This window comes from Myotis lucifugus, unplaced genomic scaffold (assembly GCF_000147115.1).
Source record: "Myotis lucifugus unplaced genomic scaffold, Myoluc2.0 scaffold_56, whole genome shotgun sequence".
Classification (NCBI taxonomy): Eukaryota; Metazoa; Chordata; class Mammalia; order Chiroptera; family Vespertilionidae; genus Myotis; species Myotis lucifugus.
In genome coordinates, this window is record NW_005871104.1 from 3,931,545 (window position 1) to 3,959,402 (window position 27,858).

The window sequence follows — 27,858 nt, forward strand, 5'->3', positions numbered from 1 at the left end:
AGTGAAAGGAAAAACAGAACCACAGAATGCCCTAAAATACTGCAATAAAACAACATGCAGGTATGCTCAGCTCCACACTCCCTCCATTCCCAAGGGAAAATGAGAGAAATAAGGACAAGCTTTCTTATCCTGTAATCTACCCATGTTCAGTATCAAACTTCCACGTGTAGGACACTAGTTGGAAAGTTAACATTCCCTTCAAAAAGCCTAGTGAATTCCAGTCTGTTACTATGTCTAAGGCAGATTTCCCCTTCCAAGTTGCAAATGCATAAAATATATCCAGAGGCTCACAGAGACGGGCAATCTCATACACAGACAAAACCAGCAGTTGTACTTCGTATTTCAGTAATTCAATGACAAGTCATAAAAAGCATCTGTCTTTAATTACTGTTTGTTTTTAGGAACTAAATGACAAACTATATACACTGTGGAGTCTGAATTCCGCCATCATAGAGTGTGAATGATGGTCCGGTTTCGAAGCTGCTGAATGTATTCTTTGGCGTGGGTGACTGCTGTCTTTGGTGGTTCAGGTAAAGGTGGAGGGCCTTCTACCAGCTTCACAAAATAATGGCAATAAACCTTCTCCATGATCCCAAAGCGACCTCTGCCATGGTATCGAATGCGTTTCAGGTACTGGCCTCGGCCTGAGGTGGACTCAGCTAGACAGGGAAGAAAAAAGAGAATTACAGGAAATGACTGTGCTCACGAGACTCAAGCTTGATCAGTTGAGCAATTTCTGTCCTTTCCTTGACTGGATTCTAAGACTACACGAGCTTTCTGGCGGGCTAGAGCAGGCTTGTCTCAAAGCAAGTATCTCCTGAGTACTCACTAAGGACCAGGCTCTCTTCTAGGTGTTGGAGGAACAGAGTGGATGAGACTAGCAAGGACCCTGCCTCCATGCAGTGTACACTACAGAGGAGACAGAAAGTAAACATGCTCACTTCCGTTAGTGACAGGTGCTATGAGCAAAATAAAACTGATGGGGTGTTGGGGGGCAACTTTAGATAAGGGGGTGTCAAGGGGCACCCTTGAGGAAGAGACATTTGATCTAAGATCAGAATGAATCATCCAGGCAAATGTCTATGGGTGAAGTGTTCCAGACAGAGGGAACAGCAAGTGCAAAGGTCCAATCGTGGCACTGCGTTTGGCCTGTTTTAGGAACAGAGAGACCAGCCTGTTGGAGCACAGTAAGTAAGGTGACAAGTGGTACAAACAAGGGAAAGAGATCAGAGATGAAGGCAACATTACATACAGCCCTGGAGATTGAGGTAAGGAGTTTTTATTTTATTCTAATTGTGATGAAAGCCCCTGGAACCAACAGTTCCCAAATGCTGGTTCTAAGGCTAGCTAGATCAAACTAACCTACAGACTATATTTTAAATGCTAATGCTAACACCCCACCCCTGGAGATTCTAATTTAGTACATTTGAGGTGGGCTTGGAAATCACATCCTGAGCAAACACCACCACTCCCACAGGCCCCATTCTGATTTCCAGCCAGTTTTAAGAACTCCTGCATTGCAGCTGCCCCTCAACTCCCATTCCCCACTTTGCATGGCAAAGTTTGACCTTGTAAAATTTGAAGAAATCTTTTAAATAGTCCATAAAAAGAAATCTGTTCACCCATAGTAAATCAGAGTAGTAACCACCTCCTACTATTTTCTGAATTTACTTAATTACTTTTTTTAGTTAATTTAATAAGCCTTTTAAGAAGGCAAAATCTATAGACTACATATAAAATTCACCCACTTCAGTACTTTCCATTTGCATATTCTTACTGTGACATAACTTTCTCGATACAGGGACTATATCAAAGTATGCACTTGACAACCTAGGTGCCTTTGCTTATGCGATTACCTCAGCTTGACAATCTTTTCTCATGAACACTCTTTCAAAAAGCCTATCTTCAAAATCTAATTTTTCTAGAAAATCTCCATGACTATTCTAACCCATACTGACCTCCTCTTCTCTACTCCAATACATTTATCTGTATTTACTCCTTTTGGTCCCAAACCATATGCTAGCTTGTGTAAGTGTTCACGTTTCCCCTGTAAAGTCACTTCTTCAACCAAACTTCTACTCCTTTTGTAATGCCCCAGAAATTCATGCTGCACAAGAAATAGAAATGATTTTATAATACATCCTTTGCTAACTAATATAATATTTCCAATACAGACATCTCTGATAAGTTTGCTCAAATTATAAAATAAGATTCAGTTTTCCAAGAACATATAATACTAACAGTGTACACAGTTTTGTTCCAGTTCAGAACAATCCATGTATCCTTCCAAAGGGCTACTACTGCATAAGAACAAAAGGACAGGCGCTAAAGGTTTGAAACTGCTCCTAAGACATCCCATCACCGGTGTGTGTAGAGTGCACATGGAAGGTACTCGGATACTTTTTGAATGAAAGAGAAAACATTAAGACATCTCAAAAATAGGGACAACCTTCTAAAGGTAATGTCCAATAGGTACCATGTAGTTAAAATAATGTCAATATTTCCAATCACTAGCATTTAGGTAATTGAGAACCTTGACATTTTAACATTAGAAACTCTCCCTTCCCCACTTCATCACTCTTAGCCCAGAAGACTGACTTACAAAGTCAGTCGATCACTTTCTCTAGTGAATCACTTTAGATGCCATGAATCATTAAGCAGTGACATTTTATTAGTCCATGTCCACTTGTTAAGGCTATTCACAGTGTCATTAGTCATCATTATAAGTTTGAAGGGGAAATGAACTTTCAAAGTCTGTGGTCATGCAACACCGGGTATTAGCTTTAGACGGATGTCAGGCATCTGAAGGAATTACTGTATAATGAGAACATATGCTACCCAAAAGCACTTCCTTTAAATACCTATCCTTACCTATTCTAGGTGACTGCTGACATGAAATGGTAGCCAACAAGTAGTCTTTCAAATCTTAAAAGAAGTCTATGGAATAAAATGTCTAAGCCTTTTCAAAAAATACAATAAAATAAATCAGTTTCCCACATTTTATCAGTAAGAATCACTAGGGTACTTACCCAGGCCTCTCCCCTACGGTTTAGATCCAGTGAGTCTGTGGTGAGGCCTAAAAATCTGTATTTCTACTAAGAACCTCAGGTGATTCTTATCGGGGAGATTTGGCAAATACAAGGATAAAGTGCCTGATATGTCATGGGAAGATAGTTCATTTTCCACTCATCTCTTTTTCATTCCTAATGGGATTAGGCAATAAAATACTTAACAAATGAGTTTTTAAAATCGTAAGACAAATCCTGCCCTGGCCAATGTTCCTGGAGTGGTTAGAGCACTGGCCTGTGCACTGAAGAGTCTCGAGTTCGATTCCCAATCAAGGGCACATACCTGGGTTGCAGGTTCAATCCCTGGCCCTGGTCACACACAACACGTGCAGGAGCCAACCAATCAATGTGTCTCTCTTATATCGATGTATGTTTCTCTCTCTCTCTCTCTCTCCTCTCTTATATCGATGTATGTTTCTCTCTCTCTCTCTCTCTCCTCTCTTATATCGATGTATGTTTCTCTCTCTCTCTCTCTCTCTCTCTCTCTCTCCTTCCCTTCCTCCCTTCCACTCTCTCTTAAAATCAATGGGAAAAACATCCTCGGGTAAAGATTAACAAAAATTAAGAAAAGAAAATTATAAAACAAATCCAAACTACCAGCCCTAATTAAAAGTTTTTTACACAGAATTAGATGAAAAGAGGGTGCAGATACGGCAGAGGTTTTTCAACAGAAATGTGCATAATGAGACCAATGAATTAAAGGCCCATTCATGTAAGACGGATTATGTTTATTTTTGCTCAATGGCAACAATGGACTTTGCTTATTCATTTGGGGGGACAGGATTAAGCTCCTCACCCTATCTCTACTACAATTATTAAAATGGATTTAAAGACAAATTCTATTTCACTTGTATCTTAATTCCATTACACAGTGTTGTCTATCAGCTAAGAAGTGCACACATTCCTATGAAATTGAATAACATTAATTAAATCTGATTTTATATTCAGCATAGCACAGGAAAGGTCACCAGGAGGTTTTAAGCAAATGGTCTTACTCTTCATCCATTTCACCTCTTCCAATAATTCTGGGCCCTCCCAGTATTATTTATTCATGCTGCTCCCAGAGGAAAATGCTTATGATTAACTACTGCAGCCCTGTATCTTCTGAGTTACCAGATTGATTTCCTTCTGCATCCATGCATGTTATCAGAATATATTTTAAAATTTCAGCTTTAAAATAAGATATTTCCATTGAGAATCTTAACTCATTTGAATTTTAGAAGTAGGTGTGGCTGCAGCATCAATTCCAGATGAGCTGAAGTGAGATTTCAACTGAACCAGAATAAGTATCTCCACTAGGACAAAGGTTATGTGACAAAGAGGAATTCAGACAATTTTTTTTCTACTCTAATTGTTGAAAAATTCTAAGGTACAACAAATTTCCCCCATAATAATTCAGCCCTTTTCCCTATTTGAAGAGTAGCAGTTCCCCCATATCGTGAATTTAAAATATCTATAATAATAAAAGTGTAATATGCTAATTAGACTGGACGTCTTTCTGGACAAACTTCCGGACGAAGCCAGGGCTGCGAGGGAAGCCCGGGTCCCAGGTGCCAGAGGGAAGCCGGTGCCCGCAGCTGGGGGAAGGAAGGTCTACTGTTGCACGAATTTCGTGCATCGGGCCTCTAGTCTTTAGATAAAAGAATCCTCCCTATATGTAGGTTTAGCAGATGGAGAAAATTTTGCTTAGACATCAGCATCTTTGTTTGATTACAAAACTGCTGAAGTTAGGAGTAACTGCTGCTGAAGTGAGAGAAAAACATTAACTCCAGCTACTGCTCCACTTTACTGTGGTGTTGGGAGGAGGCAAGAGAACTTTGTAATAATCATTGATCTCTTTCTGGAAAAAGAGCTGTGTGAAGGTACACTACAAAAAAATCCCTCACACTTTGTAAAATGCTTCCCAAAGCATTTAACTTGCATGAGTTTAATTTGATGTGGAAAAAGTATGCAAAACCAAAGATAATGCTTCAGGATGTAACACCAAAGGGAAACTAACACTCCTGGGTCATCCGAGTCTTCCAAGGCCCTTGGCTTCTACAACTCAACAGACCTTCCACTCTGGTCACTGGAAGGTTAATCTACAGGACACCTTTATGGGTTAGGCACCTGGCTTGGCACATTATGAATAAAGACCTTTTCTTAAGTCCACCTATGATCCTTTGAGTTGACAAATGATTCATTTGAAACAAAATCAGTTATGTTCTTTCTTAGTTTTATTATGATTAAAGAACCACTCTATGTACTACCTTGATATCCATTACTCAATAATTATTGGCAATAGGTTTCATAATCTCAGTCTCATTACAGAACAGGCAACAATAGAGCAGTAAGGTTATTACCATTTACAACAGGTTAACATAAGCACACTGAAGACTGAAGAGCTATTACCAGCAATTTTCACTGGCAAACCCAGCCCTAAGTAATTAGATATCAAAGACTATTGTTAGATAAAGAACCTGACATCACTATCAGAAGAGATTTCCAACACTAAAAATGTTAAAGATCTTACCTATGTATAAATTGGATCTGAATTCCACATTGTGGTCTCGCACTGCCATTTCTTGTGCTTCTAAAAGAATCTTAAACAAGGAAAAGAAAGGCAGTCATATGACCCTGAACTAAAATGAAATTAAATTTGTCATTTCTTGTTGTTCTCTCTATGACTGCTAGTCACATGCCTCCAGTTTACAGTCAATTTTTAAAAAGAGAATATCAACTGATGACAGTACCAAGGAGAAGGGGTACAGTGAGCGAGCTTTCCTTTCTCAGATAAGAATTGCAAATGCAAGGAATACAGTCCATCAGACCAGGTTTTAACTGGAATGTGTGAGCTGTGAAGGAGCAGACAGCAGCCCTTGCAGCAGTACCCTTCGTAAAGAATAGCATGTCTTTGAGTCTGAGACTTGCCAAAAAGTTCAAGAAGCTCAAGAACTAAATCTTATTGAAAATACTTAAACTTCATATCCACAGTAACCATTAACAATATCAGACAAGTAGAAAAAAACATACTTGAAATTTTCCTTTAAGAATTACTACATTTAAACTTCATACATATTTTGAATTAACTTCCTCCAGACCACATTTTTAGAAACAGGAAAATTGTCAGGAATAACAGAAATCAGATCTTTCACTCCTTTAGCTAAAGAATATAGTACAAAGCTGGTACACAACAGCCATTCAGTAATTGCATTCTGAATTGGATTAAATATAGGCATTGGATTATATGGAACCTCTGAGAAGTCTGAGTCCATCAATCGTTAACTATTCACCTACTAAACTGAAAAGATAAGATCTGACTTTAGGTGAGAGACTTAACTGAAGTATAGAAAATAATGCCGATATCCCTGGATAGCCTCAAACCAGCTTTTTGAAACACGAGTCAGTGAATTTACCATCAGTCCATTTATACATAGTAAATCAGCTACACTTAGAGCCGGGTCTTTAAAGATCATCTAATCCAATCCCACCTATTTTACAAACAAGAAAAATGGGACCAGACAGATTATCACAATAGAAATATGAGAAAAAGGACTAGACTCCAAGTCTCCGGAATCCCAGTCCAATGCTCTTTCCACTCAACTAGTTAGAAAATCATAAATTCTCAGTTGTGGAATTGACCAAAAAAAATATTCTAAAAAATATATCAAGCCCCAAATCATTAAAAATAACATCTATCACTATCACTTCGAATATAAATGTCTGGTGCAGTAAAAGTATCACAAGAAAAAATGCTTAAAGCACATGACATTCCGAAGGTATAAGGGCATTAATGAAACTGAGCATCCTAAATCTGTATTATATACACTTGGCATTAACACCAGGGAATTCAGAATTTAGGCTGAGCTTACTAACACTTGCAAGACAGCTATGCACCCCTCACCTCAAATCTTAGTTTACCTCTTTAATTATTTGGGCTCCTTTTTTGTCACTGAATTCCAATTGAGCCAAAGCCTGGTCAATGGACATTCCTCGAATCTAGAATTAAAGGGTGAGAGACAAGAGAAAATTAACTTACAAAACCAATGTTCTCTTTTCAATGAAAAGCCAAAAGTCTTTTTTTTTTAATTCTTTATTGTTGAAAGTATTACATATGTCTCCTTTTTCCCCCATTGACCTCTCCCCACCCGCTCCTGCTCCCCAGCACAGGTCCTCATCCCCCTACTGTCTGTGTCCATTGGTTATGCTTATATGCATGCATACAAGTCCTTCAAGTCTTACATAATCTAAATAACTTACAAAAATAGCTAAGTAGTTATACGCTGATTATATCTCAATAAAACTGGGGAAAATTTTTTAAATAAAACTAGTGGACCAATGCATTGATTTGTGCACATTGAAAGGAAATTAGAAGAAATATTTTCATATCACTATTCGCCCTTTCTCTATAATAGAAGTGTCAGAGATGAAAGAAAATTAGTAAAATGTATATGAAATATATTGATTAATAAATAAACAATAACATGATATAACAACAAAGACATGATATAAAAACAACAAACACGATATAAAAACAACAAAAACAGGACATAAAAACAACAAAAACATTGATAAAAACAATGACTGATAAATTGATTAAACTTATTCTAATATCTCCCTGTATACCACATTAAGAGTAAAAACACTTTCAGAGTGCTTGACTAATTTCCCTTGCGATGAAGTATTTACAACTTTAATGTCACAAGCTCTTGGAACTGAAGAGAAAGCAACATATAAACCATGTCCGAAAACGGATTCAGATAGGAATATTCCTACTCTGTCTAGAATTTGTTCTTGTGATTTATTAATTAATAGTCATCGCAAATGCTGGCATCACAGGAAACTGTCTTTGAGTTAATTTAAGTGGGAGGCCAGTGTCAGACAGAGACAAATACCACGCATGCTGGAGTCAATGTTTATTTTTAAATTGCCAGCGCGCGTCATATGTACCAACTGGCCGGCCGGTTGGTCGGTCGGTCAGACGATGGACAGTCAGTCACTTAGCCTTTTATATATATAGATATGTATAGATAGCTAACTAAATGCAGGCAAAAGAAAAGTTTGAGAAGGAATGCCACTGTCAAAATCAAGCTTAAACATGTTAACCATAAAACCTAGATTGTTAATAGTTTCAATAATATTAAAAGAGAGCACACATGAGAGAGATCACAGGTGGGCTAGGACCACACTAGGCAATAAAGGCCTCTCTTTCTCCTACAGGACAAATGCATTACATGTATATTTGCTGCTTTTGTCGCCTCTCCTACCTACATTTCATTTTCCAGAGAAAAAACATAGAAAGCAACAGTTTTGAAACAGGTTGAATCAACTCTTACAGGTGAATAAACTTGCTTTCTGGATTCTCTGGTTATAGCCAGATTCCTGATGCCTTTTTCTAAATATCTATGTATCCAATGTGACACGGTTTCTCAGAAGAAAGGTAAAAATTAAGCAAAATCACTCATCTCTGAGCAATCATTTTTGAATTACCTATCAACTGTCTGAAAATGCAATTATAATCCTCACTTTTTAGGGGCAAATTTTTTTGATTTTTCAAATCCTGAGGGGAAGTCATAGCCTAGCTTCTTTAACTAAATATTACACGGTAATAGTTATTTTAGCTTACCAATTTTGCCAAATACCACATCTTGTCTCTGCTGTACTTTATTTGTCTTCGACAATGGTAGATTTCCTTACAAATAGAAGAAAAAAAAACTTTAACAAGTTTATACCAAAATGACAATAATGGTTTTGCTCAGTGGTTGAACCAGGAGGTCACAGTTCGATTCCTGATTCCAGGTCAGGGCACATGCCTGGGTTGCAGCCTCGAAACCCAATAAAGGATATTTTCTCTCTCTCTCTCTCCCGTTCCCTTCCTCTCTGAAATCAATAAAAAAAATTTAAATGACAGTAACATAGTGTTAATAAAGTTTTGACTTTCTATGTCTAATGAAAATTCTGTCATAAGAAATAAAAACATTATTAGTATTTGCAGATTCTTTTTCCCTATACAAAATTATATATTTTCCAAAGTCTCACTATATTAAAAAAAAATTACTAAGGGAAAAATAGAAATTACAAAATGACCAGTTTGTGCCAATATTTGCTATATTTTTATACAGAGGAATAGTAAAAGATTTAATGAAATTAAATGAAAGTATTTTTAAAACATTTAGTTGGCTAAAGGACAAAAGAAAAAGAATAACAAGAAAAAAAGTTTCCTGCTAGTGAAGAGAACAACTTTGAAATGGACAAAATAACTGTTTTCACCAGTATTCTAGGTGTTTGGTCAAGAGCAAAGGTTCTAAAATCAAACCGCCTGGGTTGGAATCCTAGCTCTACCATTTACTAACTATAGAACCCAAGCTACTTAACCTCTCTCGGCCTAAATTCCTACTTCTTTAAAATGAAGATAATATTACCTACATCATAAAACTATAAGAATGAAATAAAATAACATGTTAAAAAAAGCACTTTACATTGCCTAGCCTAGCACATGGTAAGATCTTAGTAAATGTTAGCTTTGTTACCTTCTATTTACAGTGTTAAGTACATCCTATTTAATTTTCTTAAACATATTTTTTATTGTTTATAGTATTACAGATTTCTCCCATTTCCCCCGTTTACTTTTTTAAATCAATAATCCATTAAGCAATTTATAATTCACAAAGCAATCATCAAATTTTATTTGATCTAACTCTATGGGTTGGGAGAGGAAACATTTTATAATCCTTTTACAAAGTGAAAACCAGAGAAATACAATGTCTGGTAGATATATCTTCGAAGTTCCCCTTCTGACTCTAAAACCCGCATTGTTTCCACCACTATATGCTATTAACTCACGTATACAGGATATAATGTGCAAAAGAGTTATTTGAATGAAGCAAAAGGAGGTCTAAATTATGAAACACGTAAGCCAGCAGCTACATACTGCCACTTTAAAAAATGTAGGAAACATTTGTCAAGGCAAGCGATAACAAGGACACCTGAGAATTTTCTAACATTCTGACTCCTGCAGGAAATTTTCAAATGCCTTAGAAACAGCAGTTTTCTCAAGTGGCCATCTTTTAATCTGTAGCACATTTCATTTCAGTTGCAATAGAAGCTGACAGGCTGAAAACTATAGCAATACCCTAATTACATTTTCAGCAATAAAGTGTTCTGGGGAGCACAGGAGAGGAAAGAAGAACTGTCGTGACTGATAATATTAATTTGCAAAAATTAATACACTCAAAAAATATTTTATATAAAAACATTTCAATTCTTGGTACCCCATGGTGGGCTATCTTTAAACCTGAATTGTAGATAATTATCTTCAAATTTTGTAAAAAAGATATTGTAATCCTGGCAAGGGCATGAGAAAAGAAGAATCAGGAGTTTACAAAAAAGGGGAAAGTTATTCAATCCTCCTCTTCTAAAACTAAAAAGCTCTACATTTACTTTAGGCAGGTGCCATGCCTAAGGATACTTTCTTAAGATAAACCAAGTGTTACTATAAATCTGGTTAAACATCACTGATATTAATTAACCATATGGTAAATGAGGTAAAGTTAGGATATAATGCACAAAACAGTTATCCAATGAAGTAAAAGTAAGTCTAAATTATGAAACATCAAAACCAGGAACTTTTAAAGATGATGAAAAAGTGTCACCTAATAAAAGTCCTACAAGAGCCTATGTGAACCCACATTAATAATATATACGCATCACTTTTTATCAATAAGATATGGCTCCTATAGAAATGGTTTTTTAAACAGTTTTGATCTACAGGGTGGGGCAAATAACACAATAATTAATAAATAAAACAAGAACAAGCTGTTTCAAATACAACTGTAAACCTACTTTGCCCCATCTTGTAGTCTCACTATACTTTTAATTTACTTAAAATAGCTTTTATCAAAGATACTACAAAAGTAAACTTAAGCCCAAATTAACAAAGTATGACTATTATAAGGAAACTGTATTAATTTCTTTCTGGCTCATATTCTTTACCACGATGAACCCACATGTAAGATAAAGTCTACATAGGAAACTATATTGTTTGTAAATTTGTGCTAATTAAATTAGGCGGGTAGTCTGGCTCGGTGGATGGAACATCAGCCTGCGGATTGAAGGGCCCCAGGTTCGATTCTGGCCAAGAGCACATGCCTGGGTTGCGGGCTTGATCCCCAGTGGGGGGGGGGGGGGGGGGGGGGGGGGGGAGAAAGACACCCAACAATCAATGATTCTCTCTCATCATTGATGTTTCTATCTCTCCTTCTCCCTTCCTCTCTGAAATCAATAAAGAAATATATTTTTTAAAAAAATAAATTAACAGGAGTGACCTAAAACATGCCTAACTTGGTGACATTCTTTTTAACTTACTGCTATAGGATGTACTCAATACCCCATCCACTTTGATTTGTGTAACTACATATTCCAATGCTGAAGATCAGAATGATGTAAAATGGGAAATATTATCTCTCCCTCTGTTAAATTAGAAATAAAACTAATTTTTAAAATGTTTGCAGCCAGCAGATTGGTAAGCCTAAGGGACACTGCACATAATGTGACAGTGCATAAACTATGTGACTAGATGAGCAAATTATCCCCTATTAATAAGGTAGGTATTTATGAAGGGCATTAATATTTCAGTCATAATAGGTATTAGTGATACACCGAAGTCCCAAAAGGATTACTCACTCAAACAAAATCTGTACAACACAGAAAATTAAATTAGGTTTCTCCAAGTGCCTATATAAAATCAAGACACCGGCCAGGCATAACCTTTTAAACAGATGTAAATATATTCCACAGTAAATTCACATTAAGCTGATATCAGTCATATCTCAGATGAGTAATCACAAGCAATGTGAAGAGGGTAAAAGAATTCTGAGCAGCTAAAGATTAAGATAAAACTTGATTAAATTCAAACCTTATGTTCAAAGATTTGTGAATTATAAAACAACCAAGTGTGCCCATATTCAAATATAAAACATTGGAAAATCACATATGATTTAAATATTGGTCAATAGTTTAAGTCATTCTTGCCCACTCCTCATGCTCCATTATCAAGAATTCATTAGCAAACCCCGTAAAATAAAAAAAATCAGTAAATCTCAAACTACTAGCTTAGAGTTAAGGCCCCTATCTGGGAGGTTAATAATGTAAGGCAAACAAAAAGGAACAACAAATACCATCTTTTAAAACTTCCAAAGAGATAAACCCAGTACATTTTCTTTATCAATTAAAGGATTATGCCAACTGCTGTATATTTTTTTCTTTTCTTAACATGGAATAATAAATCACTGCGGGCCACAGAAGAGTGCCAGAGCTGTATCAAAATTTAGAAATTGGTTCTATCACAAACTTACTGCTGGTCTCCGAGGTTCTCCAGGCAGTTGTGGAGGATAAACAATTTTATTCTTCTTCTCCCATCTTCGAGAAATGTCAAGAGAAGCACTTGTGTGGATGTGTGATTGGGGTAAAACACTCTGAGATGGAAGAAGCCTGTAAAACAACAGACACTTAACATTTTTTTGCAGAGCCTATACGTCTTCTGAACCATATTGGTTCCATTTTGACAGAAACTATTTAAGGATCACAAATGGAAACATTCTAGACATATTCATTAATAGAGACTGCTTTTACATAAAAAAGCTCAAAGAGCTAGTTTATCAAAGGCTAGGAAGAAAGAAAAGTTAATAACTTGAATAAAGTCAAATAATAAATATTCACCCAAGATCTCTTGCTCTCACTGACCAATAAATATTGACTCTGTATTATAAGGCAGCCCAGTCCTAAAGAAGATTTAAAGACATAATGCATCGCTGACCTGATGTGTAGATTTCCTCAACTTTGTTGGGTAAGAAGACAAATAACATCCTATCTAATAAAAGACAAAAAGGGTAATTAACCATACCTCCGACACGCTTCCCATTGGCTAATCAGGGCGATATGCAAATTAACTGCCAACCAAGAAGGCGGCCGGCAGCCAGGTAGCTGAAGCGAACAGGAGGCTTGCTTGCTCCAGTGATGGAGGAAGCCAAGGTTCCCCGCCTGCCGCTGCCGGCCTCTGAGCTGCACTCTAAGAAATAATGTTGCAATTATAGAAGCTAAACAAACCCCAGAAACCTGCTTTCAGCCAGCCGGGCCTCAGAGCTGGAGCTGCAACAGTGTTTCAATTATAGAAGCCAAACAAACCCAGATACCTGCTTTCAGCAGCCAAGGTTTCAGAGCTGGAGCCGAGCCTCAGAGCTAAAGCCAGCTCTCAGTTTCAGTGACAGCCATAGAAGGTAAATAAATCCCAGAATAAAGAGAAAAAAAGAAAAAAAGGAGAGGTTGGGAGCTTCAGTCGCCCGCCAGCCTGAAAACAGCCCGCAGCCCCTCAACCAGACTGGCCAGGCACCCCAGTGGGGACCCCCACCCTGAAGGGGGTATGACCAGCTGCAAACAGCCATCATCCCCTCATCCAGGCTGGCCAGGCACCCAAGTGAGACCCCAACCCTGATCTGGGACACCCTTCAGGGCAAACCAGCCAGCCCCCACCTGTGCACCAAGCCTCTATCCTATATAGTAAAAGGGTAATATGCAAACTGACCCTAACAGCAGAAGGACTGGGAATGACTGGTCACTATGACACACACTGACCACCAGGGGGCAGACGCTCAATGCAGGAGCTGCCCTCTGGTGGTCAGGGCACTCTCACATGGGAGGAGTTCTGCTCAGCCACAAGCCAGGCTGATGGCTGCCAGTACAGTGGTGGTGGTGGGAGCCTCTCCTGCCTCCTCAGCAGCGCTCAGGATGTCCGACTGCAGTTTAGGCCTGCTCCCTGCTGGCAAGTGGACATCCCCCGAGGGCTGCCGGGCTGCCAGAGGGATGTCTGATTGCCATCTTAGGCCCAATCCCCCCAGGGAGCGGGCCTAAGCCAGCAGGTGGTCATCCCCTGAGGGGTCCCAGACTGTGAGAGGGCACAGGCCAGGCTGAGGGACCCCCCCCCTCTCCCCCCCCCCCCCCAGTGCACAAATTTTTGTGCACTGGGCCTCGTTATTTTATAAACACTAAGAAATTAATGGATAAAGTTGGCATGATGTGTCTCCTGATAAAAGAACATGCCACCCGCCATCCATGAAGTAGCCTTTCCACAAAAAATTAACCTAAATTGATAAAGCCTCTAGATTCAATACAGGAAATACATAGAGAGGAGATCATATCAAACAACATCAAGAGAATGCACTCAGCAAAATCCAAGCTGTACAAAACTCTACAAGACAAACAACCCATTTTCTTCAATAGATAAACTCTAAGGGGAAAAAGAGAGCTGAATTAAGAACCTACATATTAAAGATGTAATAGAAACAATTAATTTCAATGCGTGGGCTATTATTATTTCAAAAATATGACAGCTACTTAACCATTGGAAATTTAAACATTAAATGGACATTTGATTCTTAAAGAGATATGTAGTGAAATATTTATGCATGAAATAATATAGTGGCTAAGATCTGTTTCAAAATATGATGGGCGAGAGTAGAGGCTATACATAAAACAAGATTAGCCATGTGTTAATAACTGCTGAAGTTGGGTGATGGGTTCATTATATTGTTTACTTTTGTGTATATCTGGATATATCCAAGTAGCACAACAAACTTAGGTGTTTCCCTACTGCCTGTAATATAGAGTCCCATATTATAAGGCCTTTTATAACCTAAGGCCTTTCATAACCTAACCCCAACCAGGCCTTTCAGCTTATTCACTTTATGACCTAGCCACACAGACATGTTTTGTTCCCTGAATAAGGCACACACTTTCATATCTCTACACTTTTGTTAATATTGTTTTCTCCTCCCTCATCTCCTGAGAAATGCTTATCCTGTTTAAAGTTCCACCTCAAAAGTTACTTAGTCCATCTCCCAGACAACCGTTCCCCAATGATCTCCGTACTTTGCTCTTGCCAGCCACACAGCAAGGAGCTGGACTACTGTACCTGTGGTACAATGAGTTCCTGTAGAAAGGAATAGATTTGAGCATCGAGGGCAAGTCTGACATCCTTTGTGTTCCAGCACCAAGGACAACGCCTGGCCTAGGGATAATGAGTAAATATTTAACCCAGACTTCCATATTCAAAGTTGTTGTATATTGGCAGATTCTCACACAATACATTTAGGTTCCAACGTTTTACATGAAAAACGTACAAAAGTAGAATACATGATGTTAGAGGGCAGGATTTCCTAATGAAACTATAAGCCAGGTGATGAGGGCAGAGAGTATGGAGTCATGCAGACCTGGGTCTAAATTCTAACTCTAATTTACTAAGAGAATGGCCTTGGGGAAGCCACATAACTTCCTAGATCTCTGGTTTCTCAACAGTAAAAGGAGTAATAATAGTAATTACTTCATAGGCTTCTTCAGGAGCTCAAATGAGATACTGTAAGTTAAATACTTAACCTGACACTTCATAGGGCTCAATAAATTGTAGGTATTATTTTTAGAGTGAGAAGAATACCTACCTCACTTGGTTGTTGGTAGATTAATAATTAATGTGCTGTATCTTACAGTATCAAGGAGATGATAAACACTGATAGCTAGTATTAATTTTAAATTAGGCCCTCTGAGCAGTTAATTCTTTCCTGTTCTCTGAAAAAATTAATCCCGTGAACTGTAAACTTTATATTACACCCTTTCAAATCTTCTCACGTTTAAGTCATATCATTTATGTTTCCACAAAGTTGTAATTAACTTTGGGTACACGAAGTTTGTCACCTCTTTGGGCTTCATTTTCTTTATCTATGAAAAGAGCAATTGGACTATGTCATCTCTAGGGTCTCTCCAAACCTTAATTCTGCTTCCAGTCCAAATATACATAGTAAATATACATTTGGTCATTTAGATGACCAAAATAAATTAAACACATTATAAATTAATAATGACAAAGTTTTCTGAATACCTACAATACTTTCAGGGCTCAAATGGTTCATAAGATGAATTATCAAGTAAAAACAAAACTACTGTAATCAAATTAAATCATTATTCCAAATTGGGTACTAGTTCAGAAGTGTATTAAATCCAAAGTTCTTATGTGCCCTCTCCTGGCCAGCTGTTAGAATAACACTAAATCAAAAAAATAAGCCCTAGCCGGTTTGGCTCAGTGGATAGAGCACCCACCTGCAGACTGAAGGGTCCCGGGTTCGATTCCAGTCAAGGGCATGTACCTTGGTTCCGGGCACATCCCCAGTGGGGGCTGTGCAGGAGGCGGCTGATCGATGTTTCTCTCTCATCGATGTTTCTAACTGTCTATCCCTCTCCCTTCCTCTCTGTAAAAAATCAATAAAATATATTTTTTAAAAAATAATAAAATAAAATGAGGTGATCATAAGGTAGAATTGAAAATAAAACTAATTCAAAATTGAGGCTTTTATAACACCTTTTTATGTGAGAAAGCCTATGAAGGGTCACTTGAGAAAATAAACTCAAGAAAAGGAAGTTGCTGGAATTAAAAACAATGGTATGGGTTATTGCTATTGTTTTCCAACAAACATTCATTTTTTAAAATTGATTTTAGAGAGAGAGAGAGAAACATCGATGTGATAGAGAAACATCAATCAATTGCCTTCTGTACACACCCAGACCAGGGACTGAAGCTGGGTATATGCCCTGATTGGAAATCAAACCAACAACTTTTCAGGGTACGGGATGACGCTCCAACCAAGCTATACGGCCAGGGCAAACATTAAATTTTAAGTTTGCCTGGAGGTCCAGTTTACTGTTAGCATTCTAAAGAATCAAAGTAAGCTAAATCTTTTTTTTAAATATGTTTTTACTATTGATTTTAGAGAGAGAGGGAGAGAGAGAAACATGGATGTGGAGAGTAACATAGATCAGCTGCCTCCTGCATGCCCCCCACTGGGGATTGAGCCCAAAACCCAGGCCCTGACTGGGAATTGAACCTGTGACCTCTCAGTGCATGGGACTGTGCTCAACCAACTGAGCCACACCAGCTAGGACTGTTAAACCTTTTTTTAAAAAAAAAACCAGTAAAGGACATCTAGAATTAACTTCTATCATTTTGAAATTCAAGTATCATCACTAACAATAGCTTTTCATTTACTAGGAATCCGAAATCCTGTTAACTTCACTGTAAGTAGGTGAAGGTAAGTAGGTGAACCAACTCTCCAGAGTGTTTGTACACACAACATGCACACAGGTGGCCCACAGTAAGGTGAGACTGCCAGAGGCACGCAGAAAGCAGGTGGCAGACTAAAACTAGCACATGAAGCATTTCCTTACTCTCATGATTCTGCTGTTTCCTGTCTACCGATACTCAAGGATTACATTTAAGTATCACTTTTTAAATTCTATCCACAGTCTTTAGGCATTGGGGAGAAGTAGATAAAAGACAAACTTTAGAATTAAGAGTTAATTCTGATAAGAGAGACTCTGAAACTTTCTAAAGTCACAAATGAAAGAAAGAACTAATACTTCCTATTTATTATTCAAAGTTCATTTTGAAATTCAGAACAAGACATACCCAAGTCCCAAGCGAAGATAATACTGGCCTCAGGCTCAATCTTGATAATATCATTCTATATGCATCAAGGAAAAAATTCTTTGTTCCAAATTTACTTCTGATAACATTAAGTTAATCCTGCACTTGAGACTGAATAAAAGAACTGCCTCCCTCTTGCCTCATTTAAAATCTAAAATAAAGGGCTGAAGTGATATGCATATTCTCATAACTCAATATAATCTTACTTTGTCAAAGTCAAGGACAATCAAACAAGGAAACAGCTTAGCAAATGAAAAAAGTAAAATTCCAGCAACTTTCCAAGTTTTCCAACCTCTGCACTACTGACATGTTGGGCCTTTGTTGTGGAGGGCTGTCCTGTGCCTTATAGGATGTACAGTAGCATCCCTCACCTCTACCCACCAGATGCCAGTACAACCCTGCCTCAGTTGTAAGAAACAAAAATGTCTCCAGAAATTGCCAAATGTCCCCTGGGTGGCAAAACTGCCCGCAGTAGAAAGACACTATTAGCTAAAGTGACAGTCAAAAACAAACAAACAAACAAACAAACAAACAGTTAATTCTTGCAGAACAGGGAGCATGAGCTCTCTGTTCCAAAAGGTTCCTGTTACTATGTCATACATATGTGGGTGGTTAGTAAGCCAGATTTTCTAAGTAAGCCAAGGTTAGCTAAATGCCTAAATTTTACATTCTTCAACCGAGGATATGTCTTTTAGGTTTTTAAATTTATTTTAGAGAGAGAGAGAGAGAGAGAAAGGGAGAGGGAAGGAGGGAGAGAAACATTGATGTGAGAGATAAATATCAATCAGCTGCCTCCCATACACACCCCGACCGGGACTCGAACCTGCAACCTGGGTATGTGCCCTCACTTGTTATTGAACCTTGGTCTTTCAGTATACGAGACGATGCTCCAACCAACTGAGCCACACTGGCCAGACTAAATTTTATATATACATTTTTAAAAATATATTTTATTGATTTTTTACAGAGAGAAAGGGAGAGGGATAGAGAGTTAGAAACATCGATGAGAGAGAAACATCATCGATGTTTCTAACTCTCTTATCCCTCTCGCTTTCTCTCTGACTCCTGCACACCTCCTACTGGGGATGTGCGGTGGGCAAACTTTTTGACTCGAGGGCCACAATGGGTCCTAAGCTGGACCGGAGGGCCGGAACAAAAGCATGGATGGAGTGTTTGTGTGAACTAATATAAATTCAAAGTAAACATCATTACATAAAAGGGTGCGGTCTTTTTTTTTTTTTAGTTTTATTCATTTCAAACGGGCCGGATCCGGCCCGCGGGCCGTAGTTTGCCCATGGCTGTCCTAGCCCCTCAAACAAATATCATACCTTTTCTTGCTAGTCAAGCCTCCCATATCGCCTCTCTCACCCTCAATCTCAACTGTTAACAATGCTTCTTTAGCTAAGAAAAAGCAAACAATTGGAAGATAATTTCCACAAGCTCCCACCACCTAATCCATATACCTACCCACATCCATGTCCATAAATACTTACTACCTTCTCTCGTTATTATGCATGAAATGTCTAGGCCCTAGCTAGTACCACTCTCATCCCTTCTCCCTAGATCCCATTCCTTCCCACTTATTCAAGTACATTGCTCAGGCACTTCTTTCTTTCCTCTTTCTATCAGCAATGTTTTCCTCTCTATTGGATCATTTCCATCAGCAAACAAATAATCTCAAATAGTCTCCCAACTTAAAACCAACCCTCCCCTAACCAAGTCCTCTAACTACTGCCGCAAAGCTCTACTGTGTACTGCACTAGTCATGATTGTGTCCTCATTGCATAGTGAGCATTACAGCACCTCACGCATCACAAACAGATGCTTGTGTTTAGGTGTGATGTTCCAGTGCAGATTCCTAGCTTGAGGACTATTAAATTACAAACACAACTATGACTGTAATATGTATTTTCCTGGGAAGATGCTTTGTGGCTTTCCTTATACTCTCAAAGGGGTCTGTGACTCAAATTTAAGAATCATTGTCTTAAAAAGCAAGAAACCACAACCCCTCGAATCACAAGGTAAGATTTAATTGAGAGAGCACAAAATCAATGTGGTTGTCAAATCTTGCTGGTCATGCAATCAGAACACTTGAAAGCAGAGATGAATAAAAACCAGAGATATTTTCTAAACCACCAAAATGTACTCTTCACTTTAAACTTATGTCACCTCTTCCCAAAAAACTTCCCTGACAAACCTCTTCTGTGCCCATCACTCTGTCCCTCCATAGTGTAACAGGACACTATTTAAAGCCAGAGGATTTTTTGTTTAGATCCTAGACTTGCCATGTATTAACTGTATAACCTTCAGTAAGTCACAAAATTTCTCAAATGCATCCAGCAGTGAAATGGGAGACTTGGAATTCAAAGGTTGGAAAATGTCCGTTTGCTACCAAATACAGCCTATGGAAAGGTTTCATCTGGTCTTAGCCCAATTCAAAGCCTTTAGATGAGGAATGCACTCTAAATTGACACAGGCCCTAACACACTCTCTCATTTTACAAAAACTTCTCCTAATTAATTTATTTCTAGCACCTATATGCAATTAGTTCCCAAACACTGAATTAGATGATCCCTAAGATTTTACAGTTATCATGGGCAGTATTCATACCTTTTCCACTTAGTTTTCATCTGATCATTTCCCCATTAGAAAGTCCAGAATAGGGATTCATAGAATTACATAATTTCAGAACTAGAAAGAGTCTTATGAGATTATCTAGAAAATTCCAACCATCTTGTATGATATTGATGAAAAGACTGAAGCCAAACTAAGTTATCTGGCTCAGATCTTCCCAATATAAATCACTGCAGGACAATTTAAATCAACAAACATTAACAAAATCTTTACTTGTTCAGGACCCAATGCTGGAGCTACAAAGAGAAACAAGAACTGACCCTATCTGTCCAGGGTTCACAGCTAGTAAAGGGCCCAGACACATGCACATGCAGTGACTACTCAAGGCACACATGCTAAAAGGAAAGAGAAATTAATGCCTTCCATTTTTAGTGAGACCCGAGAAAACCTTCTGAAGGTGAAACATGTGAACAGGGGGTTAAATAACAAACAAGTAGGACTGCTGCTGTAGACAGGAAGTGAGGGCACAGCATGAAAAAGCCAAGAGGCAAGTGTATGCACAACATATTCAGAACACAGTAAGTTAATCAGCATGGCTGCAGTAGAGAGAAGGTAACCTAAGAAAGCAAAGTGTAGGCAAACCCTAAGGGCTGTGCCCCCTATTTTCTTTGTTAGCCCACCTCTTCATCCTCTTGAACCAAGAGCCTAGGATGGAGCAAAAAACAAAACAAAACAAACAACAACAAAAAACGGGAACTCAGTAATCCTATATAATGAAAGGCTAATATGCAAATGGACCGAAAGGCAGAACAACCTGTCGCTATGACACACACTGACAACCAGGGGGCATATGCTCAACGCAGGAGCTGCTCCCCTGGTGGTCAGTGCGCTTCCACAGGGGAGCACCACTCAGCCAGAAGCTGGGCTCACAGCTGGAGAGCACAGTGGTGGTGGAAGGAGCCTCTCCTCCTTGCTGCAGTGCTAAGGATGTCCAACTGACAGCCCGGGAGGGCTCCTGGACTGTGAGAGGGCGCAGGTCAGGCTAAGGGACCCCCCTAGAGTGCACAAATTTTGTGCACCGGGCCTCTAGTCATTTATGATAAAAGCAGCAATGGCAGTTAAAATTTAGGGTGGATTATTATATAACATGCACTGTCCTAAACAGTTCATATACATTATCTCAATCCTCATAAAATAATCTAAGGTAGGTACTACTATTCCTCTCATGAGGAACTGAAACTTAGAAAAATAAGTAACTTCCCCCAAATCACACACTTAAAAAGTAGATTTGCACCCAACTTTTCTGTCTCCAAAGTGAATATAAACCAAAATAAAGGCTGATCAGAAAATTTACAATCAGATTATCAATCTCCAAATATCAATCGCTGTACTGAAAAAAAAGGGGGGGGGCAATTAGAAAGGAGAGGGGGAAGGCTTCTCGCCAGTCCTGACCCAACTGCATCCCCTAACCTTAAGGAATGCTTTGGTCCTGGGGTCAAAGGACGCTCTGGAGAGTATAGTATAAAGCTTCAAGACGTCCTATATCTGAGGGACCTTAGGCAAGTTTTTACTTGGAGGGCTCCAAGTTCCTTGTCTGCAAAATGGGGACGTACACTACACGGGATGGTACGACAACGAGGCGAGCAACACAACCCCAGGCGAGGTCAGCCGCGCTGTCTGCAACGCGGGCCCTGCAGGTATAAGCAGGGCACTGGGGCGGGAACCAGGAAGGCGGGACGGGGGCCCTGCAGGTGTAAGCAGGGCGCTGGAGCGGGAACTAGGCAAGCGGGCCGCTGCGGCGAGGTTGGGAGAGTCTGACCGTGTTCAGAAAGATCAGAAAAGACATTGCAGCCCTAGATGGTTTGGTTCAGTGGGTAGAGCGTTGACTGAAGGGTCCCAGGTTCGATTCCCGCCAAGGGCACATGCCTGGGTTGCGGGCTTGATCCCCAGTAGGGGACGTGCTGGAGGCAGCCGATCAATGATTCTCTCTCATCATTAATGTTTCTCTTTCTCTCCCTTCCTCTCTGAAATCAATTTTTTAAAAAAAGAAAGAAAAGACATTGCAGGTAATCCTGATCCCGAGGGCTACGTAATAAGGCGGCGGAATGGTGGCCCCAGAGCCTAAAACAGAGCCCGCACAGAGGCTCCCAGTAACTGAAGGGCTAGTAAGGCCGTGGCCCTTCTGCAACTCCGAGGCCACTTACCCCAGGGCCAGCTTCCGCCTCAGACTCTGCATCCATAACGCACCTGCAACAGCAACACAAGCCGTCAACTCAGACTCCCACCTCCTCTCCCTTCTACGCCCCTTAACCACCAAAATCCTCACCCAGACGGTCCAGTACTGCCGCCGCCATCTTGCTCCTCCCCTCTACGGAAGCCTCCGAGCTCAGTCAGCATCTGGACAGGACGCATGCGCAATTCTCCGCTTTCCTTCCCCCGCCCCCGGGGAAAACCCGTCAGTACCTACACCTGCGGTGTTGTCATGGAGACCACCAAGACGCTGCCAGCGCTGCCAGCGCTTAAGGCGTGGTCAGCCCAACCTTGCTAAGGAATGAATGACTTAACAAAGGCCGAAAAGTAGTCAGTTTCCGGAAATTCATCGGGATCCAGAAAAATTACGAAACGTCACCTCACAAATGGTCTAAAAGGATTAGGGAAGCAGAGATCTCGAACAAGCCACCTAACCTGGGTGGGCCTCAGTGTTCTAGCCAGTGAAATCGAATAATTATCCTTACAGCAGTTTTGTTTTCAGATCTCCACTGGAGATCACGTGGAAAGATCTTTTATAAAACAAACAGTTCAAATATAAAGTATGATGTCCTAATCCCTATTAATCTCCAGGTTGACCTACAAGAGATAAAAGTTAATTACCATCGGGGCATTTGCTACTGTCTATGTCCAGCGAGCATTTCACTAAATCTCAGTATTGCTCAGAGCAATGCAACAAGGCATAGATTATCAGTTTCCTTCTTCAAATGAAGAGACTTAGGATAAGCTAAAGTCTCTTAGATAACAACTGGCAAAAACCAGCAGTCCATCGTGTTATGCCTCCAAAGTTAGTACCCCTACCCATATCCAAAGACATGCGTTTTACCTCTCTGTATTTAGATATCTCGGGTTTCGTTTGCTACATACGCCGGAGTGCCAGCTACCTAATGCAAGCAATACTGGAGCAGGAGAGTGTAGTGCAGCAGTGTGAGCACCTGCCTGTTTGCGTTGGAAGGAAACCTCCATTCTTTTCCTCCGCAGCACTTAGCACATACAGTTTCACGGAGCTGGCACTCAATCAAATGGAGTCACTCTATTCTTCTTCTCCCTGAGTTACCAAGAACCCGGAGCCAGAAGTTCCACCCAAGAGCACAAACTCTTTTTCTTTTTTTTTTGAGTTCTGATTGGAACTTTTATCTATTTGTTAGATATCTTTGGATATATCCTTGTAGCTCTCTTTCAACCTTTTCATCTTATGGTACACATAAACTAATTACTAAAATCCTGTGGCACACCAAAAAATGTATTTTTTTGCCAATCTGAGCCAAAAAAAAAGGGGGGGGCATAATTTTGATTCATTCATACCGAGCCGCTATTGTTGTGTTGGCTGTCCTTATTTTTTTATTTGACAATCTAAGGGAAAAGAGGTCAATGCCCCTGACTAAATAGTCAGGTATTGCGTGTTTTAAAAATTCTTGCTGTCTCGGCACCAGTGGAAAATCTCTGCTTTAAAAAGCATCTCCAGAGCTAGCGAAGTGCCCTCGCAGGAAGAGTTCAAAATTCCTTGGGGCGGCATTAAACGGGCGGAGCGGGAAGATGACTCCACCCGTCTAACCCGTTAATTATGTACCTCGACTGTAGGAAACGAGAAAGCCTAACCCCGGGGCTGGGCTCAGGCAGCGACAGACCCCGCGGCGGCGGCGGCAGCGAGAGCCCGGTGCGGCCTGGGCCTCGGCGCGCGCCGTAGCAGCAGCGGGCCCGGGAGGCGGGGCTCCGAGCTGGCCCGCCCCCTTCCCGGCCACGGCGTGGGGCTGCAAACGGTTTGTCCCAGTGGCTTCTTACCTCCTCCCCGGTGGCTCGTGATCATGGGCCAGGAGCCGCGCACGCTGCCGCCCTCCCCCAACTGGTACTGCGCCCGCTGCAGCGATGCGGTCCCCGGGGGCCTCTTCGGGTTCGCGGCGCGGACCTCCGTCTTCCTTGTCCGCGTGGGCCCGGGCGCAGGCGCGATCCCTGGGACGCCCCCATTTCGAGGTAACTCCCTGCCCCTGCCCCCACCTTTCCTGCACGTCTAGCGTTCCCTGGAGGCGCCGAGTAGGCGTCTTCAGCCACCCGCTTCTACAGAAGGAGAAACTGAGGCCCCGGCAGGGAGAAGAGTCTGCTCTCAGCCCCTAAACGGAGTCGCGTCCGGATCTCCAAGATTGAGCGACACTGCGCTGTGGATGAGCGGTCCCGCCTCCCGGCGCCCTCACGAGGGACTGCTCGCTTCCCCAGGAAGTTATCTCTGTCCAGACCCAGGAATTTCTAACATCTATGGCCTCCCCCCTCCCCGACCCATTGCACGTGGATCCCTTAGGAGCCTTCTTGGGGTTGAGGTTGCCTTCAGCTCCAGGCCCTAAGCAAGATCCTACAGATATGATACTCATTTCTGTGAGATGAACGCATGGAGCCAGGTGCCGTTAGGCTCCAAACTAGGTCTTGATTATACCATGGGATATGGCATGCCAGCTATTCTACTCCAAACGATCTCTCGCCAGATCTAAGTAAGAATCCCATTTTTTATTATTTTATTTTTAAATCCTCACCCAAGGACATTTTTTCCATTGATTTTTAGGGAGAGTGGAAGGGAGAGAGAGAGAGAGACAGAGAGAAACACCGATGTGAGAGAGATACATCGATTGGTTGCCTCCCACATGCCCCTGACCAAGGCCAGGAGCCTGCAACCAAGGTGCGTGCCCTTGACCAGAATCGAACCCAGGACCCTTCAATCCACAGGCCAACGCTCTATCCACTGAGCCAAATCAGCTAGGGCTCCCATTCTTCATTTGGGCTGCTCCTCAGCCTGTGAACTAGGCACATCAGGGAATATCAACAGCGTTTTACAGTTGAGAGGACTGAGGCTCCAGGAAATAAAATGACTTGTCTAAAGTCACGTGGCAGAGCCAGTACCTGCACTTGGGAGTTTTTGACTGAGTCCCCGGATATTTTTGTTATGTCATGGAACAAGTGAGATCCCACTCAGCATCTAACAACAGCCTGATTCAGCCAGAAATCTCAGGTAGCACTTTAACCCAAAGTCTTGTTTTGCTTGAAGTCATAGGGGAGCTGGTGGGACACACCGAGAGAGTCTCCGGCTTCACGTTTTCTCATCATCCGGGTCAATACAACCTTTGTGCCACCAGCTCTGATGATGGGACTGTGAAAATCTGGGACGTGGAGACAAAAGCAGTTGTGGCAGAACATGCACTCCATCAGGTACCACGGCTTACTGGTTTCCCTGACTGTTGTTACGTATCTGTGCCAAGCGTTCTTTTGTTTCAAGTATAGTTTTGCTAGCTCGTTTATGCAAGTTAACTTTTACAATTGTGTTCATAAATTAAATAAGGAGCTCTATGTTGTAAGAGACATTTTTGGGAGGCAAGACTTATAAACCAAAGGTCAGCAAACTACACTGCTGCCTGTATTTGCAAATTGTTTTACTGTAATACAGCCAGTCGTTCATTTAAGGATTGTTCACAGCTTCAGTATTGGCTGCTTGCATGCTACATTCGCAGAATGGAATAGTTGCGTCAGAGAAAATGTGGCCCACAAAATCTAAAGTATTTACTGTCTGGTTAGGCTGCTGATATAAACTATAAATCAGTAAATGAAACTTGACTTACCTGTCTTTTGAGAGAATGTTGGAAAGGAACACAGTTAACTTACTCTTAGTAAGAACTCTGCAGTAAGCTGTTAAAGAAATTATTTTAAATGGTTCTTTGATCCTCAATAGCCTAAATTCTCCTACCATTTGGTTAGTATAGTCTTGCTACACAAGTGGTACTAATAGTATTTATTAGGTACCTATAATGTGCCTCATACTGGTTAAAAACTGAGTAAAAATTCAGCATTGACAAGTGAGAAGCAAATATATTTATGTTTTGTTTTAAAGCATACAATATCAGCATTGCATTGGTCTCCTCGGGTAAAGGACCTAATAGTATCTGGAGATGAAAAAGGAGTGGTTTTCTGTTACTGGCTTAACAGAAATGACAGCCAGCACCTCTTTATAGAACCCAGGACCATTTTCTGCCTTACTTGCTCACCTCATCATGAAGACTTAGTAGCCATTGGGTAAGTAGTGTTCTATCTGTATTTATCATTTATTTGTGCTTATGCTCATATATTGCATTTGCTTTCCCCTCTCCTGTCCCTTTATTCCTCAAAGGAAACCATTTATAGGTGTTAACCACTTCCCCTGACCCCTTGGTGTCCTTTAGTCCTGTGACCTCCAGGTCCTACAATCTCTTCCACTCTCTGTTGTTAATTCCTAGGTTTCTAGGATAGCTTACTTTCCTCATTCTTCACATCTTCACCTTTTTCTCTGTCTTTACTTGCCCTTGAATATAAAATTTACTCCCAGAGAATCAAATGGCTCAGCTCTGTCTCTCTGGTTCTCAGCTCTCCCTCTAGGTTGGGAAAGTGACCTGGCATTGGGATCTGTCTCCTTATTGGTCACCAAGGTGGTTTCACACGAGCTGCCTGAGTGGGCTTCCCCTTCCCTCACCACTCTATTTACTTCTCTCCCAAAGATGTCCATTCACTCTGATTTGAAGACTGGATAAGCACTAGAAAGTCTGACTGGAGAGGATTCAAGAGGCGGGGGAGGGGCGTATAAGGTAGTAAAGTATACATGGAGACAGTGTTTCCACAGTTTGTTTCCCAAAAATGTGCATAGACATGAACCCAAGAGGTATCCGGGGGTTGAGGGAATATTAGACAGAAGATAGCAAGGGCGTGCTTTTATGCTGATGAAAATGAGGCAGAAGAGGGAGAGCTTGTTGCAGGGGTGAACCGTGATAAGACTTAGCCATTGGTAAGTACTGTTGTATCTGTATTGGTCACAAGTAGAAAGCAGCTGAGACTATGGAAATAGTGCGGGTAGGTTTGTAGATCTGTTGGAAGGGGCGGTGCTTCATTCTGATGGCTTCTGATTTTCTCCATGAGGCATAAGTCAGAGAGGAGATGGGAGTCAAGTTCACGGTGGGGATGGGACTGGATGCAGGAAGAAGGTATGAAAAGTCATCTCAGAGAATAGGAAAATGAACTTACCGAGGGAAATTGTAGTCCCTGTTGAGTGCCAAGCTAAGGATCATGGTCATGACTTTGAACTATTCACACTGGTTAAGAAAGAAGATGGTTGAATTCAACCAGGTTTGAGGTTTTGTGGAGTAAATACCCCTGAGAGAGAGGGACAAGAAGATAAGGGTTTTTAAAGGAGTGAATAATAGTGAAAATGGAAGGGGTCTGTGGATCGGCAGTCTCTGTGCCGTGGGGGGCACTAGAGAGGGAGCAGAAAGGGTGGTAGGCAGGGGTCAGAGAAGGTTAAACCACACTGACCTTGAAAGGTGAGCTGGAATTCACAAGAAGAGAAGAGTCAGGTACCTTCAGACACAGGATTGAATGAGAATGATTGTTTTCCAAGGACTTTCAAAATGGTGATTATTTCTTGAGAGCTTGATCGCCTGA

General features: G+C 40.7%; 2 protein-coding genes across 11 annotated transcripts in view; one reads left to right on the forward strand and one right to left on the reverse strand.

The window, feature by feature from the left end:
• Positions 1 to 361: 361 nt before the first annotated feature.
• On the reverse strand, positions 362 to 27,500 carry MRPL22 (mitochondrial ribosomal protein L22). Of its 7 annotated transcripts, none has more exons than XM_006089086.3 (8): positions 22,472 to 22,620; positions 22,350 to 22,392; positions 15,013 to 15,108; positions 12,401 to 12,536; positions 8,674 to 8,739; positions 6,969 to 7,046; positions 5,581 to 5,650; positions 362 to 659 (listed from the first exon to the last, which is right to left on the reverse strand). In XM_006089086.3, the coding sequence occupies exons 1-8, from the start codon at positions 22,497 to 22,499 to the stop codon at positions 448 to 450; spliced, it is 729 nt and encodes a 242-aa protein (XP_006089148.1). In that variant the 5' UTR covers positions 22,500 to 22,620; the 3' UTR covers positions 362 to 447. The 7 variants fall into 7 exon arrangements, with proteins under 7 accessions (XP_006089148.1, XP_014311649.1, XP_006089149.1 ...); XM_014456163.2 differs by lacking the exon at positions 15,013 to 15,108 and adding an exon at positions 12,862 to 12,915 and having other exon boundaries at positions 22,472 to 22,528; XM_006089087.3 differs by lacking the exon at positions 15,013 to 15,108 and having other exon boundaries at positions 22,472 to 22,618.
• GEMIN5 (gem nuclear organelle associated protein 5) overlaps positions 24,142 to 27,858 on the forward strand; it is a 40,041-nt gene continuing 36,324 nt past the window's right edge. For 3 of the 4 annotated variants that reach the window (XR_002829373.1, XM_006089090.3, XM_014456152.2), the window contains exons 1-3: positions 24,158 to 24,384; positions 25,445 to 25,605; positions 26,282 to 26,463. Coding sequence is in view for 3 of the 4 variants with exons in the window: in XM_006089090.3 (XP_006089152.1) it covers positions 24,219 to 24,384; positions 25,445 to 25,605; positions 26,282 to 26,463 (509 nt within the window). In the remaining variant the exon portion in view is untranslated. Of the gene's footprint in view, positions 24,385 to 25,444; positions 25,606 to 26,281; positions 26,464 to 27,858 lie in introns of all 4 variants that reach the window. The other variant, XM_006089091.3, reaches the window with a different exon arrangement.

Bases quoted from the DNA above. Each gene is read 5' to 3' on its own strand.
- MRPL22 (XM_006089086.3), bottom strand. From the start codon at position 22,499: ATGGCGGCGGCAGTACTGGACCGTCTGG. The intron at 22,393-22,471 runs GTGAGGATTTTG...TTGCTGTTGCAG, and splicing joins GGCAGTACTGGACCGTCTGG to GTGCGTTATGGATGCAGAGT. The intron at 12,537-15,012 runs GTACAGTAGTCC...GTTGTTTTACAG, and splicing joins AGGAACTCATTGTACCACAG to GCTTCTTCCATCTCAGAGTG.